Source organism: Hypanus sabinus, chromosome 10 (assembly GCF_030144855.1).
Source record: "Hypanus sabinus isolate sHypSab1 chromosome 10, sHypSab1.hap1, whole genome shotgun sequence".
Taxonomy (NCBI): Eukaryota; Metazoa; Chordata; class Chondrichthyes; order Myliobatiformes; family Dasyatidae; genus Hypanus; species Hypanus sabinus.
Window position 1 is genome coordinate 20,294,966 of NC_082715.1, and position 14,774 is coordinate 20,309,739.

The 14,774-nt window shown below is 37.4% G+C and overlaps 1 protein-coding gene across 1 annotated transcript in view; it reads left to right on the plus strand.

Moving 5' to 3' along the window:
- The window catches only part of LOC132400486 (synaptotagmin-like protein 1), a 223,361-nt gene that overhangs the window by 59,093 nt on the left and 149,494 nt on the right, over nucleotides 1–14,774 (plus strand). Inside the window, exon 2 of the mRNA XM_059981477.1 lies at nucleotides 13,021–13,166. Within this exon, the coding sequence (XP_059837460.1) occupies nucleotides 13,021–13,166 (146 nt within the window). The remainder of the gene's footprint in view (nucleotides 1–13,020; nucleotides 13,167–14,774) is intronic.

The window sequence follows — 14,774 nt, forward strand, 5'->3', positions numbered from 1 at the left end:
AAAACTGTCATCAGTGAGAAAAGTAGAAATTATAAGGGGGAGCTCAGCAGATTATTGATCTAAAACTTTAATTCTGTTTCATTAATGAAGATTAAGGACTAAAGATGAGCTTTATTGGTCAAAATTACTGCTGATTCCACCACACCCTCGCAGTCATCTATTCACCAAGTTGCCATCAGGGAGATACCGCAAGTCCATCATAACCAGGACTAAACATCCTCTCCAAAGCTTCTTTCCTGTAGCTATCCAGCTGCTGGACAAAACTCACTTAGGTGTAATATCCTAATGTCCCTGCACAAATTCTGTTAAATCAGGGGTTCCCAACGTTTTTTATGCCATGGTCTCTTACCATTAACCAAGGGGTCCGTATACTCCAGGTTGGGAACCACTGTAATGTTCTTTCCTGCTCTCCTTATTCATTGATAATGATTTATTTTGTTTGTTTAAGTTTGATTATTGATGGTTGTGCTAGTCGTTGACCGCTCATGGCTGTTTGCACTATCATCTTGTAAATTGTTCATTACTTAACATTTTAAAAAAGTCATTATGTTCCAAGTCCTGAAGCAGTAACATCAGCATCATATTACTCTTGCAGGATGAGTAAAGTTGAATTTACCTAGATTAGCTTAAACTCAAATGTAATAGGGAAAGTTATATTATCATAGTTCAGAGATCCTGGATGGGTCTGAGGTTGTCACTGAATGTTTGAGTTCATTCCGTAAGTATAAGTGGACTGGCTTTTCTTCTCAATGTTACTCATGGCTCGAAGACTCTGACCACAACAATTATGCCATGTGCCATGGATTTACCTGGTTTCCAAAGTGATTTTCATTTTGCATCAGATCGAGAGTATTTGTGGCCTCTGGCTAAAGTGAAGTCATCGAGCAGGCCAAGGACCCAGTCAATTTGAGGAACTTTGAAGGCTACCAAGCCATGAAATACAACATGGACGTTTTAAAACTTAATATTAAAGTTATGGAATGCCAAATAAAGACCGTTATTTCCTTCTTTCCGGATTACAACATTCTTCTCAGGCTGTCCTTCGGGATTAAAAATGACTTGCTTTCACTCGGCTTCTGTCGACTCTGAGGTGACTGATTCAGTAGATGTAAACTTTTCCACAGATGGGGCAGAAGGTGGCCGATGGGCAGGTGGTTGGGTAATTTGTACAATAGTGTTCCCTTTTGCCTGTTTATTCATGGCTTCTGTGTACTTTTAATGATTGGACTGCCTCAATAGCATCCTAAATGTTCATGTTTATTTTGAGCGGTTATAGGACAGTCATTAATGGGGATTTTGTAATTCTTCAAGTAAGTTCCAAGTACATGATTGAATCTGTTCATCTGTCCATCTAGTAGCATGTCCCCCAACAAGAAGTCAAAAAAGGCAGTAATCCTATCTCAATAATAACAAGGCCACTGTTGATATTTACATTTAGATTCTAAACCCTGACACTGAAATGTCTCAGCCACTAGTCTATAATCTCATCATCCGTATCTGAGAAGTTTATTCCAGGAGATCCAAGAGGTAACCATTTTGAAAAAAGGTGTCATTTGCATTTGGAAGTCATTGGCAAGGTCCTTCTCAATCCCCTTCTCCCAGTTGCTGGAGAGCAGCACGCCAAATTATAAGGTAGAGTTTGACTATCTGGCAGAAGAATGGATCTCCAACGTGAATGCAAAGAGCAGCACCATGGCTTTTTTTGACCTCACTAAATTATTTCCCACTATTAGTCAGGAAGGATTGTTGAACAGCTATCTGTAATTTGGCTGCCCACAGAAATGCTTCCCTGTTTTGCACCTGCTCCATGATAGATTACAATGTACATCATAAATAACTTAACATTATATCATTACAGTTTTGTTCAGTAATTTTGTGGTAGGATTTGTGGTTTGGTAGTATAGGTGTAATTTATGATATAATCAATTGCCAAGATGATTCAATATAATTAAGAATTCTACACTATGTTGTATGAAACGATCTACAACCCTAGTCTTTCCATCTTTAGTTGTAAATGATGCAAAAATAAATGCCTGTAAAACTAAATTCAATCCTTTACAAATGTTGCATGTAAAATTTAATCACAGCACGATAATTATCCAATAAAAGTTTGTAAAGAAATATGATGTTTCTATTCTCATAGATCTGAACTAATAACAATTTTAACTGTTCTCTTGAACACAAACAGCTGCAATCAGCTCAATGCTGCTATATAATCCTTCATATCCACATTGAACTGTATCTGCCACCTACTGGCCAAGGCGTCATTCCTGGTTTAAGAAAATAAATGATTTCCTGTATTCACAGAGATTTTCATGAGAACTATTGGAGAGATGTTCATATCTCTTCTGATCATTCACAAGGATATTTCTCAACTTTTTTCATTTCTTCAGGAATTCTTTCCATGTTAGTTATACCTGCATGATAGGTTCTGATAATATGATGGTCACTCAAGACTGCAAGACCCTTCATGCTGCTACCATCAGGGGAGCCTGAAGACACATACTTCACATTTAAGAACAGCTTCTTCCCCTCTGCATTCAGAGATCTTAATATTCTATTAACACTACCTCATTACTGCTCATTGGCACTATTTTTATTGATGCTTACAGTAATTTTTATGCCTTGCACAGTACTGCTGTCACATGATAACAAATTTCATAACATATGTTAGTGATAATAAACTTGATCACCCTCTTCAGTGTGAAAAATTTTAATATATAATCTTTCCCTTCCCTTTGCAGTCTTTTCTCTCTGATATTGCCTTTGATAATCTAATACCCAACAGACCTTTTTTTCACCTGCCTTGTCACTAACACGTACCTTGTACTTTCCTTCTACTCCTGAAGCTTATTTCCTCTCACGCATATTCATTAACTCTGCATTGAGTTGATTTGTTATTGATCTACTGTAAGGAGTAAATTAAAGCAACTATTATCTTATTTTGGGATGTGGGAAGAAACTGAAACATCTGGTGGAGGCCAACATGATCATTGACTCAAAGTGCAAACTTGACACAGTCAGGATCGAGTCTGGCTTGCTGTACACTAGTTGGGAACTAACTGCTACACTCCTATATTTCCCATTAGGTCCATGGTCCCCAAGTCACTCCTAAACAATCCCTCTTGATTGCTGGTCAATACCCCAGACTTGGAATATATCCGGCTGTTAGGGTCTCTGGCCAATGTTTTCTAATTGCGAATGTCTATTCTTGGAACTTTCATCTATCATCTTTCATCATTGGACAAAATGGCAAAAGAGGTTTTCAACTAGATTTTTCAGCTTCCAAGCTTAGAAGAGTTGTGATCTCTTCCAGTTAAAATCAATGGTTAAATTTAAATGATGCCTTTGACTATGGGGTCACAATCTTCAGACCCTCGAGTTTGATACATTTCCTTTTGTCAGCCATGATCTTAATAATTTAACAACCTTATGTACTCAATTTCTAATCTATACTGAATTCAGTTCATTTGTCAGCCCTGGAGTTTGCAGGAAATTGTCTCGTAAATCACCAATCCATCATCAAATATCTCACTCCTGTTCAGATATCTTAAGGTATGCTCAACACTTAAATTTTCAAGCCACATAATCCTTCAAGAATATTATATTTCTGCAGCAAAGGCACGCACTAGGTCCTAGTGTAGATGACAGTAAGGGTAAGGCGCTTGTCTCCCTTGGACAAGGTGTAGCAACTGCTTAGCATCCCCCCCCACCCCGCACCCCAAGCAGGGTCACGTGAAGCCATGGGAGTAGGTGGTGGATGGTTGTATGAGCAGCTGGTGCACATCCCAAGTCCTGGTTAAGTGACCACTGATGCCAGGCACAGAATCGCTAAAGAGTATTGATAGTGGCTGGGATCACCTGGCATATAAAGACGCTGCCAAGAAGAAGGCAATGGCAAACCACTCTGTGAAAAATTTGACAAGAACAATCATGGTCATGGAAAGACCATAATCACCCACGTCATATGTCATGGCTCATAGCAAACGAGCTACTATAAAATTCCTTTGGGCAATCATAATGTGCGATATACAATAAATGCATGTTGTTATTGTCTGTTAAGACAAGTTAATTATTTTCTGGGATCATTACTAGCTAATTAGTAGCACATTTACAATTGTAGTTAGTTGTTACGAAGAAAAGTTTAATCAAATTCTGCACAATACATTAACTCTTAAACCTCATCAGCTTGCAATGTTTAATTAACATGGCTTTCTGAGAGCATGGCTGCAAATGCTGAAAACTTCATGTAAATGAATTCAATACAATTTTTCTTCAGTTCCCTGTTCACTTACTCCACCACATTGACTGCATTTTTCTCCTTTACATGGGACCTGTGACTATTGATCTATTTTGGGCTGAAGTGTATTAGTATGTTTTGAAAGTACCTAATGATGTAACTGTACTGTTGTCTTAACAACAATGTCTCTTTGTGCATAAACAATGGTTGTCTGTATAAAATATTAACTACATTAATCTAGTTGATCATGCCAGTAATTTTGGAGAAAAGCAAGTTGTGCTCTTTTTCAAGTGCTAACCTGTGAGGTTTCTGAAATAATTAGTTTCCAGGGATGCATTGCGATCCCGTTTTTAGCTACATCTCTAAATATACCTTCTCTCGATGGGCTGCAGCACACACTTAAGTGTCGTTCAGACTGTCCAGCTTTTCCTACGCTTCCCTTAGCAGGCTGCCAATCAATAACACCAACAGTCTGCACATTTAATCCAAATGAGCACTGCTACATTGCAACATAGCAAAGATGCTTAAATTATTTAATTAACACAATCTTTTGAGACAGTGAAAGTTTCTCGATAAATGCAAGTTCTTTGGTTTACTGCTCACTTTTCAGTCATGGACAGAGACCAACATCGGAGAGTAAAGCTAGCATTAGGTCTGAAAATGTACCTGGATGGATTCTTTCCCCCTAAATTGTTCTCAACGTATTTCTTACTTGAAAACTTTTTAAATCAAGTAGAACATAGAATGTTTCAGGGATTGTTGACTGATGTGGCTTGAGGAGCTGGAAAGGCCCACTCCACACAGCATCTCTAAATAAAATGGATAAAAATAAACAGGATCAGAACCTCTACTACTAAAATAGATCTGGACAGTAAACTGAAACTTAGAGTACATTTTGTGTTTTTATTGGTCTAATAAATCTAATATACAGGGGCAGCACTTGTCTCCTAATGCTTCTATTTACACTGGGACTTACCTGGGCTTTTCATCAGAAATCCTGGCTTTCAATACTGATTTCAACCAATGTGGGCAGTGACATCTTCAGCCTCAGATCCCCTTTTCAGCTCTTTAGCATCTAGCCAGCTGCTGATCAACAGCACAGAACCAGAGATTCACAGATGTACATAGAACACAGAACAGCACAAAAACAGGCCCGTCAGCCACAGTGTTGTGTTGAACCAGCTAAAAGGTAAATCAAACGCACCCAAACTCTAATCCCTCCTACCTACCCATTGCCCATATCCCGCCATCTATCTCACATACCCATGCCTTTGTAAATGTCTCTTAAAAGCTCTAATCTATTTGCCTCTGCCGCCCATACCCACCAGACAGAGCATTCCAGGCATCGACCAGTCTCTGGGTAAAAACGTAGCTTTGTTTGCAGTGTTCTTGTTGTGGCATGAGCTTCGTCTGAGGTTAGTAAAGTGTCTGACAGGTAGGTTCAGGTTGGTGACAGAAATATCAAACAAAGTGTAACAAGGTTGCTACTGATTAGTTTCCTCAAATATATTTTGAGCAAAAGATTATGTGAGAATGGCCTTTCTGTCCCTTCCTGAATATATAATATTTTGTTATCCTTGCAATTATTTGAAGTTTCAGCTTATGGTTTGAAAGTTTAGTTTGCATTTAATTTCTGCAAATTTGACTGGACGTCAGAAACCGCACAGAATTAAGATGATGGCAAATTCATATTCACCTTTTACTAATCAATAGGAAAATGAGAACTGAAAATGTACAATTTCTTTTCTAGATGTTTTGGAACATCTATCAACTACTGTGGCATTATGGTTGTGTTAATTTTCTCGCCCTCTTAAGATATCTGTAGTGTGTTATGCAAATAAGTATGCAATTAGACTGTAACAATGCCGATCTGAAATTTTGAAGAATTCCATCTTAAGTATTAGGGCAGTGTTCTGTAATATGTATAGGAATGGTTATTAAATTGACTGCTCATTAAATACCAATTAAGTTTGAAAGATGAGTTTTCCAAATGGTATTAGGAGACATTTAACAATGATCTTTATGAGAATTTTTTGATTGTTAGCCATTAATATTCTGTCTCTCCACAGGCTTATTAAAATAAAGGGAAGATCTGTACTAAACTGTATTGTTCGTGCTAATGCTTATTAAAATACAGGGTCCTTATCAACTTCTCGTAACTTATTTGAAAATGTTGAACCAAGCTTTTTATTTAAAGGCACTTAACATCATATAGCAACACATACAAAATGCTGGAGGAACTCAGCAGGCTAGGCAGCATCAGTGGGAAAGAGTAAACTGTTGACATTTTAGGCTGAGATCCTTCTTCAAGTCTGAAGAAGGGCCTTTTGTGTGTGTTGCTTTGGATTTCCAGTACCTTCTGGGTTTGTGGCTTAAAGTCAAGTGGATTTTTAGCCTCAGTGTTTCTTAGCTCTCCTCTTTAGAAGCGTGAACAATGGGCTTGGTTTGCGAAGACACTGACTTATAAATTAACCATATAACAATTACAGCATGGAAACAGGCCATCTCAGCCCTTCTAGTCCGTGCCGACGCTTACACTCACCTAGTCCCAGTGGCCCACACTCAGCCCATAACCCTCCATTCCTTTCCTGTCCATATACCTATCCAATTTTACTTTAAATGACAATACTGAACCTGCCTCTACCACTTCTACTGGAAGCTCATTCCACACAGCTACCACTCTCTGAGTAAAGAAATTCCCCCTCGTGCTACCCTTAAACTTTTGCCCCCTAACTCTCAAATCATGTCCTCTTGTTTGAATCTCCCCTACTCTCAATGGAAAAAGCCTATCCATGTCAACTCGATCTATCCCCCTCATTATTTTAAATACCTCTATCAAGTCCCCCCTCAACCTTCTACGCTCCAAAGAATAGTTCATTAAAGAGTAGTTCATTCATTTCACCAAAAAGAAATGGCTGTTCTTGAGAAAAACTAAAGTAAATATAGTTCTTATTCAATCAGTTTTCATCTCTTGTTCTTTTCAGATTTGTAATCCCTTTGCATCTCCGGGTCTGCTTTTTACCCACTCAAATCTACAACTGGCAATCTAATATCAGGGATATCTGGATTGCATGCCTTATTTCTACATTCACTAAAACAAAATTGCAAATGTTAAATTGTAGGATAGCAGCAAGGCTGTTCTATGAGACCAGTTCACTTCACTTTATTCTCCAGAGATGTTCCCAACTGTCAAGAAGAAAAGCAATACTTATTTTCTATTTTTTTTGGTTGGCTATATTAAAAAGGTAGGATTTTTTGACCTGAAAATGTTCAATATAAACAGAAAAACATAGACATTTCAACTAAATGCAGGTATCACTTCTAACAATGTTTCCGAAATCAGTTGATTTAATTTTGACTCAACAATGCTTTGTAAAATGCCTTCTTACCATTTTATATTTAATCTTTGCTATCTCTTGAAACAGTTGCCATACCTTTACTGACCTAGCAGAATTCTGCACCATTTCTTCTCGAACGTGTAATAAAAAACATTCACCACCTGAGCATGGAGAACAGTTCTTTTTCACAATCATATACATGCAAAGTGCAAAGTTTAAAAGCTTAAAATTAACTAGTATAATGGACTGATATTTTTTGTTGTACGTACACCAATCTCAGTTGGCTAAATGTAAATTTGCAATCTTGCAAGATGAACCCTGATTTAGCCAACCTTTACGCTTCTCAGAAAAGGTGGAGCTTAATAAATAAGCTGATAATTTCTGCTCTAACATGCAATAAAAAACTCTGACTACCTAAATGTGGAGAACACTTTATTTTAACAATTACGTATATACAAAGTGTGACGTGTAAAGGCTTAAAATTTACTAGTAAAATGGAATGATATTTTTGTTGTATGCCAATCTTGTTAAAACCTAAGAGTCTGTATTTGTGTATGTCAATGCTCCCATTGTTCCCTCCTCAATATGCCTATCAGTCATTAGTGACTTGCATGGAATGCAGTCATTTTCAGAAAATCGCTGAGACTCGTGCTTATTTAAGTGGTTTCAGATAATGGGTAAATATGTTAGTGTAAGTGATAGCTATTTGTGGTTGGTACAGACTTGATGGCCTTCTCTTCGATATGTGCTGCGGGATCCACTGAAGTTCAGTGCAGTTGCCTCAGAGGCTTTGTGGAGGAAGGCCGTGATCTAGGGTTGTGTTCTGCTGCTGGACAATGAGAAGCTGGGTCCTATGTAATAGTCTCTATAATGTTTTACTGATCATTATAAGAACATAAGACCATAAGATATAGGAGCAGAAGTAGGCCATTCAGCCCATCAAGTCTGCTCTGCCATTCAATCATGAGCTGATCCAATTCTTCCAATCATCCCCACTCCCCTGCCTTCTCTCCATACCCTTTGATGCCTTAGCTAATCAAGAACCTATATATCTCTGCCTTAAATACACCCAGTAGCCTGGCCTCCTCCACTGCTCGTGGCAACAAATTCCACAGTTTTACCACCCTCTGACTAAAGTAATTTCTCTGCATCCCTGTTCTAAATGGACGTCCTTCAATCCTTAAGTCGTGACCTCTTGTCCTAGACTTCCCTACCATGAGAAATAACTTTACCATATCTAATCTGCTCAGTTCTTTTAACATTTGGAATGTTTCTATGAGATTCCCCCCCCCATTCTCCTGAACTCCAGGGAATACAGCCAGATGTTCCTCATATGGTAACCCTTTCATTCCTGTAATAATTCTTGTGAATCTTCTCTGAACCCTCTCCAATGTCAGTATATCGTTTATAAAATAAGGAGCCCAAAACTGCGCAAAATATTTCAAGTGTGGTCTCACAAGTACCTTATAGAGCCTCAACATCACATCCCTGCTCTTACATTTTATACCTCTAGAAATGAATGCAAACATTGCATTCACCTTCTTCACAACTGACTCAACCTGGAGGTTAACCTTTAGGGTATCCTGCACAAGGACTCCCATGTCCCTTGGCATCTCTGCATTTTCAATTTTCTCTCCATCTTAATAATAGTCTGCCTGTTTATTTCGTCCACCAAAGTGCATGACAATACACTTTCCAACATTGTATTTCATTTGCCACTGCTTTGCCCAATCCCCTAAACTATCTAAGTCTCTCTGCAGGCTCTCTGTTTCCTCGACACTACCCACTCCTTCTGCAAGTATTTAAAAACTTCCCAATCCTCTATCTTCCCACTCACTTTGGCTTCTTTGAATGCCTTCTCTTTTGCTTTTACTTTGGCTCTGATTTCACTTGTCCTTCTTCCACTTGAAGAAAGAAGGTAGTGTCTTTCTTCCATTCAAAAATTTCTTCTTATTTCTTCTTTCTTTTATCTGTCTTGTTCTTCCCTCGTTTTTCACAGAAACTCCGGCAATTGCTGCTCTCCTGTCCTTCCTGTTAGTGTCCCTTTCCAGTCAACCTTGGCCAGTTCTCCTCTCATGCTAATGTAATTTCTTTTATTCCATTGAAATACCGACACATTGGAATTTAGTTTCTCCTTCTCAAATTTCAAAGTGAACTCGATCATATTGTGATCACTGTTCCTTAAAGGTTCCTTAACCTTAAGCTCTCTTGTCGCCTCTGGATTCTTGCCCTACACCCAATCCAGCACAGCCGATCCCCTAGTAGGCTCAATAACATGCTGTTCTTAAAAGCCATTCTGCAAATTAGACATTCTACAAAATCTCTCTCTTGAGTCCTAGTACTGGCCTAGTTTTCCCATGTAAAAATCCCCAACGATTATCATGAAGTTGCCCTTCGGACACACTTTTGCTGTCTCCTGCTGTAATTTGTAATCCACATCCCGGCTGCTGTTTGGAGGCTATTAGGGTCCTTTTACCCTTGCCATTTCTTAACTCAAGCCATGGAGACTCTACACATTCCAATCCTATGTCATCCCTTTCAAATGATTTAATATTATTTCTTATACACAATGCCACATCACCTCCTCTGCCTACTAACCTATCTTTCCAATACACCGTATATTCTTGGACGTTCAATTCCCAATGGGAGCTGTCCGTTAATCAGGTTTCAGAGATGGCCACAACATCGTACTTGCCACTCTGTAGCTGAATTTCAAGATTGTCCATTTTATTCTTAATGCTGAGTACATTCAAATACAACACTTTCAGTCCAGTATTTGTTGATTTCTGTTTTAATTACACCATGCCTCTATTGCCCTCTAACTCATCCCACTGGCTATGATTATGCCTCATCTCCTGCCTGTCCTTTCTATCATCTCTGTTGCATGCTATCTTTGATTTATTTCTGTTTTCTCCTTCCTCAGGACCATCATTCTCATGAATCTTTTCAATCGTAATTTTCACTGCACATTACTTAAGGAAGAAACATGTGGCATTAATACATTGTACCAGCATTTAAAATGCATGCATGTATTTATATATTTATTTATTTATTATTGAAACACAGTGTGGAACTGGCCTTTTCAGCTGTATGAGTCACACAGCCCAGCAATCCCCCAATTTCATCCTAGCCAAATCACAGCACAGTCTACAACGATCAATTAACCTACCTTTGGACTGTGGGAGGAAACCAGAACAGTCACTTAGAGAACGTACCACTTAAGCAAGATTGCCCTTCTTGCTAAAAGAGAGGTAAAAACTAAAACCTGTAGGTTAGGAGTATTTAAAGTTATATCTTCATTTGCAATAATACCAAAAAAGGCAGTAAGGGGATTTGGGTCAAATTGGACCCTAAAAAGTTGTGAGAAGGTATGAAATACTTCCTGCCAAAACTTTTCAATTGTAGGGCAAAACCAAAACATATGAATTAAAGAGGCATCAGCAGAGTTGCATTTATTACAAAGTGGAGAAACATTCGGATAAAAACTGGACAGCTTCTGTTTAGAAATGTAAGCTCTATGAGCCACTTTAAATTGTAGAAGAGAATGACAAGCACAGAAAGATGATTCATTAACCTGTTTAAGAATTTTATTCCATCTATCATCAGAAATCTGACAACTTAGGTCATCCTCCCAAGCTTTTCTTATTTTATCTAAAAAGTCTTGTCTAGAATCAATCAACAAGTTATAGATACCATTAACATTAATAGAACCATTAACAAAAGGTTTTAAATTTAAAAGATCATCCAGTAAATTTTTATCAGGACCTATAAGAAAAGTAGCTAATTGGAAATGTAGAAAATCTCTAATTTGAAGGTATCTATAAAAAAGTGATTTTGGGAGTGCAAATTTATTTGACAATTGGTCAAACAAAGCAAGAGATCCTGAGATAAACAGGTCCGAAAAACACAATACCTAATTCATCCCAATCTTTAAAGACCTTATCAGTCATAGAAGGGATAAAAAAATAATTAAGGAGAATGGGAGATGATAATGAAAAAGTCTAACACTCCTACACATCTTCAATAGCTACGTGGTATGTCGTATTTAAAGTTAGAAAAGATCCAAGTCTTAAATTTGAAACAATCTTTTTATGATATCTGGGGACCTTTCCTAAATTACTTTTCCAACTTATAAAGTTTAACAGCGCACAGACTTTTATGTATATTTTTATCTTCTCTTCTTAAGTGAATATGTTTTTTTTTCTAATTATCCATTGTCATCCATCAGCTTTTTTGTTTGGTAGTTGGTAGGGGATTGACTTTTTTTTATATAAAAAAAAGTTATTTTATGATGTATGACCTATCTTTAAAATTTTGTTTACGGAGTGGTATACCTTTATGTGTTATGCTATAACATTTTGATCAATTTTATTACAATATATGAATGTACACAAGTTATGTTGAGATGTATCTATGTGTTGCACTCTGTAAATCTTTTTTTTTCTTCTGAGTAAAAATATTGTAAGAAGAAAGAAAGAAAGAAAAGAAAGAGAGCGTACCAACAGGCAATGGCGGGACTTGAACCTGGGTCACCTGTACTGGTGGTGTAGTGGCATCAGCGCTGGACTTCTGGGCGAGAGGTGTCGAGCTCGGATCCGGACGGCTCCCTTGCACACTCTCCATCTGTGCCTGGGTTGATTGTTGAGCTAGCAACTCGACCCAGTAAAAAAAAAGCCTGGAGAGGGATGGGCTCTGCCAGGTTTCAGATGCCCAAGACATGCTGTATGATGAGCAATCACCAAAAAGATTGGTGCAGAAAGCTTGTCATGATGGCGCCCCAACAACTCCACACACACACATACACACACCCCTGTACTGTAAAGCGTTGTGCTAACCACTACTCTACTCTTCCGATGAGCAGAGTACAGATATGACCTGACTCTATATTTGATAAAAAGGTATATCTTTATAAACAATAACTAGGACTCTTTGCTTATTGTCCATTTTGTACAGTCCAGTAAAGCAGCTATTTTTGGATTTAATACAGGTTGCAGGTTTGTTAGGAGGCTGTTTTGTACTGTTTGTTTATATCAATTTTTATCAACAGTCTACATCCATGTGAAAAAGTAAGGTTATGATATGAAAGCTCCCATATTTCAGGGACAAGCTTTTGCTTGCACAAGTTCAAAGTATATTTATTATGAAAGTACAAATATGTCATTGTCATTAAATACGACCTTGAGATTCAATTTCTAGGAGAGGAAAATAATTAAAAAGAATGGGGATAATAATATATTAAAGGTGTGTTATCTACTAGGCTCTAATCCATCTGATATAAATTTGTACTTGTATCTGTGTTGTGTTGGGAATAACAACTCAACAAACTGATTTAATTACTATCATCTCAAAACCTGCAAATATAGTTTGGAGTCTTAACCATTGATGTAAGATGTTAACAATGAACAGAAGAACTAAATCCCTTGAATTCAAATTCTTCCACAGCAAATTGAAGAAATCGAACATTGATACAAAGAAATTGAAGGTGATGACAGGCGAATGGTTCAATGATATTAAATCCAAGCGCTATGGAGAAATTGCCAGTGGTATAGATATGCTAAAAAAATCATTTAACAGGAAAAAGACGCCAGGTAACATTTCCTTGGAAAGCTTTCAAGTTCCAATTTTGTTTCCTCCATGGAGATATGTCTCTTGATAAAATGACGTATTTTTCCTGTGTAAGTCCACCCCTATGATACCATTGGTACCAAATCTTCATCAGTCTCTATCTTCATCATCAAATCTTCATCATCTAGAAGTCTCAGCACTTACCTTTACTTCATTAGGGTCTTTCTTGAATAATCACTTCCACAAGCACACTCTCAATGATTCAGGATCAGCTTCTTCCCCTCTGTCATTTCTGAATGACCATTGTACCCATGAACACTACTTTTTTATTTTTACTTTTGCACTTTTTATTTAACTATTTTATTATTATATATATATATATATACATACTGTAATTCACACCAGTTATTAGGTATTGCATTGTACTGCTGCTGTAAAGATAATAAATTTCACTGCATAATGCCAGTGATATTAAACCTGATTCTGACTTCTGATTCTCCTAATGTCTGCACCTATATCTCAATGTCCATTTTGTCCATCATGCATGCCACTCTATGAAAGTATGTTTAAGGATACAATTTGTTGTGATGGCTATAAATTTTAAGTTATGGAAAGCTAAAGAATTAATTTTCCAATTATTTCTTCTGGTACTCTGAGCATTAAAAATAATAAATGGAAAATCAGTGGGACTTTTCCAATGATAACTTCTGAATTTTGTTCAGATCTAACTGTATTGATTCTGCTGCCTGAATGTTATCGTGTGTAGATGAGAGTAGTACCTTAGAGACTTTCAAATCTAAACTTGATAGTTATTTCAACAGACAATGTGAACAGGAAGTTGGCAAGGTTTCTTGGGCCTGTTCTTGTCAAAAACTTTCTGATGTTCTAATGATTGTTCCAAACAAGCTTACTTACAGAAATCCAACCTGAATCTACTGCAAGGGATGTTTCTGCTGCGAGAAGACTTTTTTTTTGGCTCTTACTTTGTGATAACCTAACACTCACATTTTGCAGCTGAAATGAATAAAGAGGAGGAAGACCAAACCAGCTAGTCTTTTTTCTGCATTATTCAGGGATGCTGAAGCCAATTGTAGCGTTTTGCCTAAACATTGACCAATTATTTTTAAACTTCCTCTCTTTACATCAGTGCTCTCATCAGTTAAAAGTTAGCAACAGTGAAGCATCTGTTCTGACATTGAACCAGACAAATTTCTCTTTTCACCTTGCATCTTTAAAATTTTAATCTCATTCTAAAGTCCCAAGGAATTCAGTTTATTGAGAGCTTATTTGACATTTGAGTTAATGATTTTCAGACCAAAGAAAATTCTGTTTGTCATTTCGAACACTTATTAAGATGCATCTGTGCATACAAATCTCAGATTGGCAAACAAAATAACTCGACATAGGAGTACAAGACCCAAAAGTACATGGGTGTTCTTTGCTGTAGCAATCCTGGATGATGATCTCATACCTTTTTACTGATCCTTTTTTTTTTGCACTTTTTTACTGATTCTGGCACAATAGCACAGTGGTTATCACAACACTTTACAGTACAGGTGACCCCGGTTCAAATCCCACTGCTGCCTATAAGGAGTTTGTACATTCTCCCCAAGACCGTGTGGGTTTCCTAA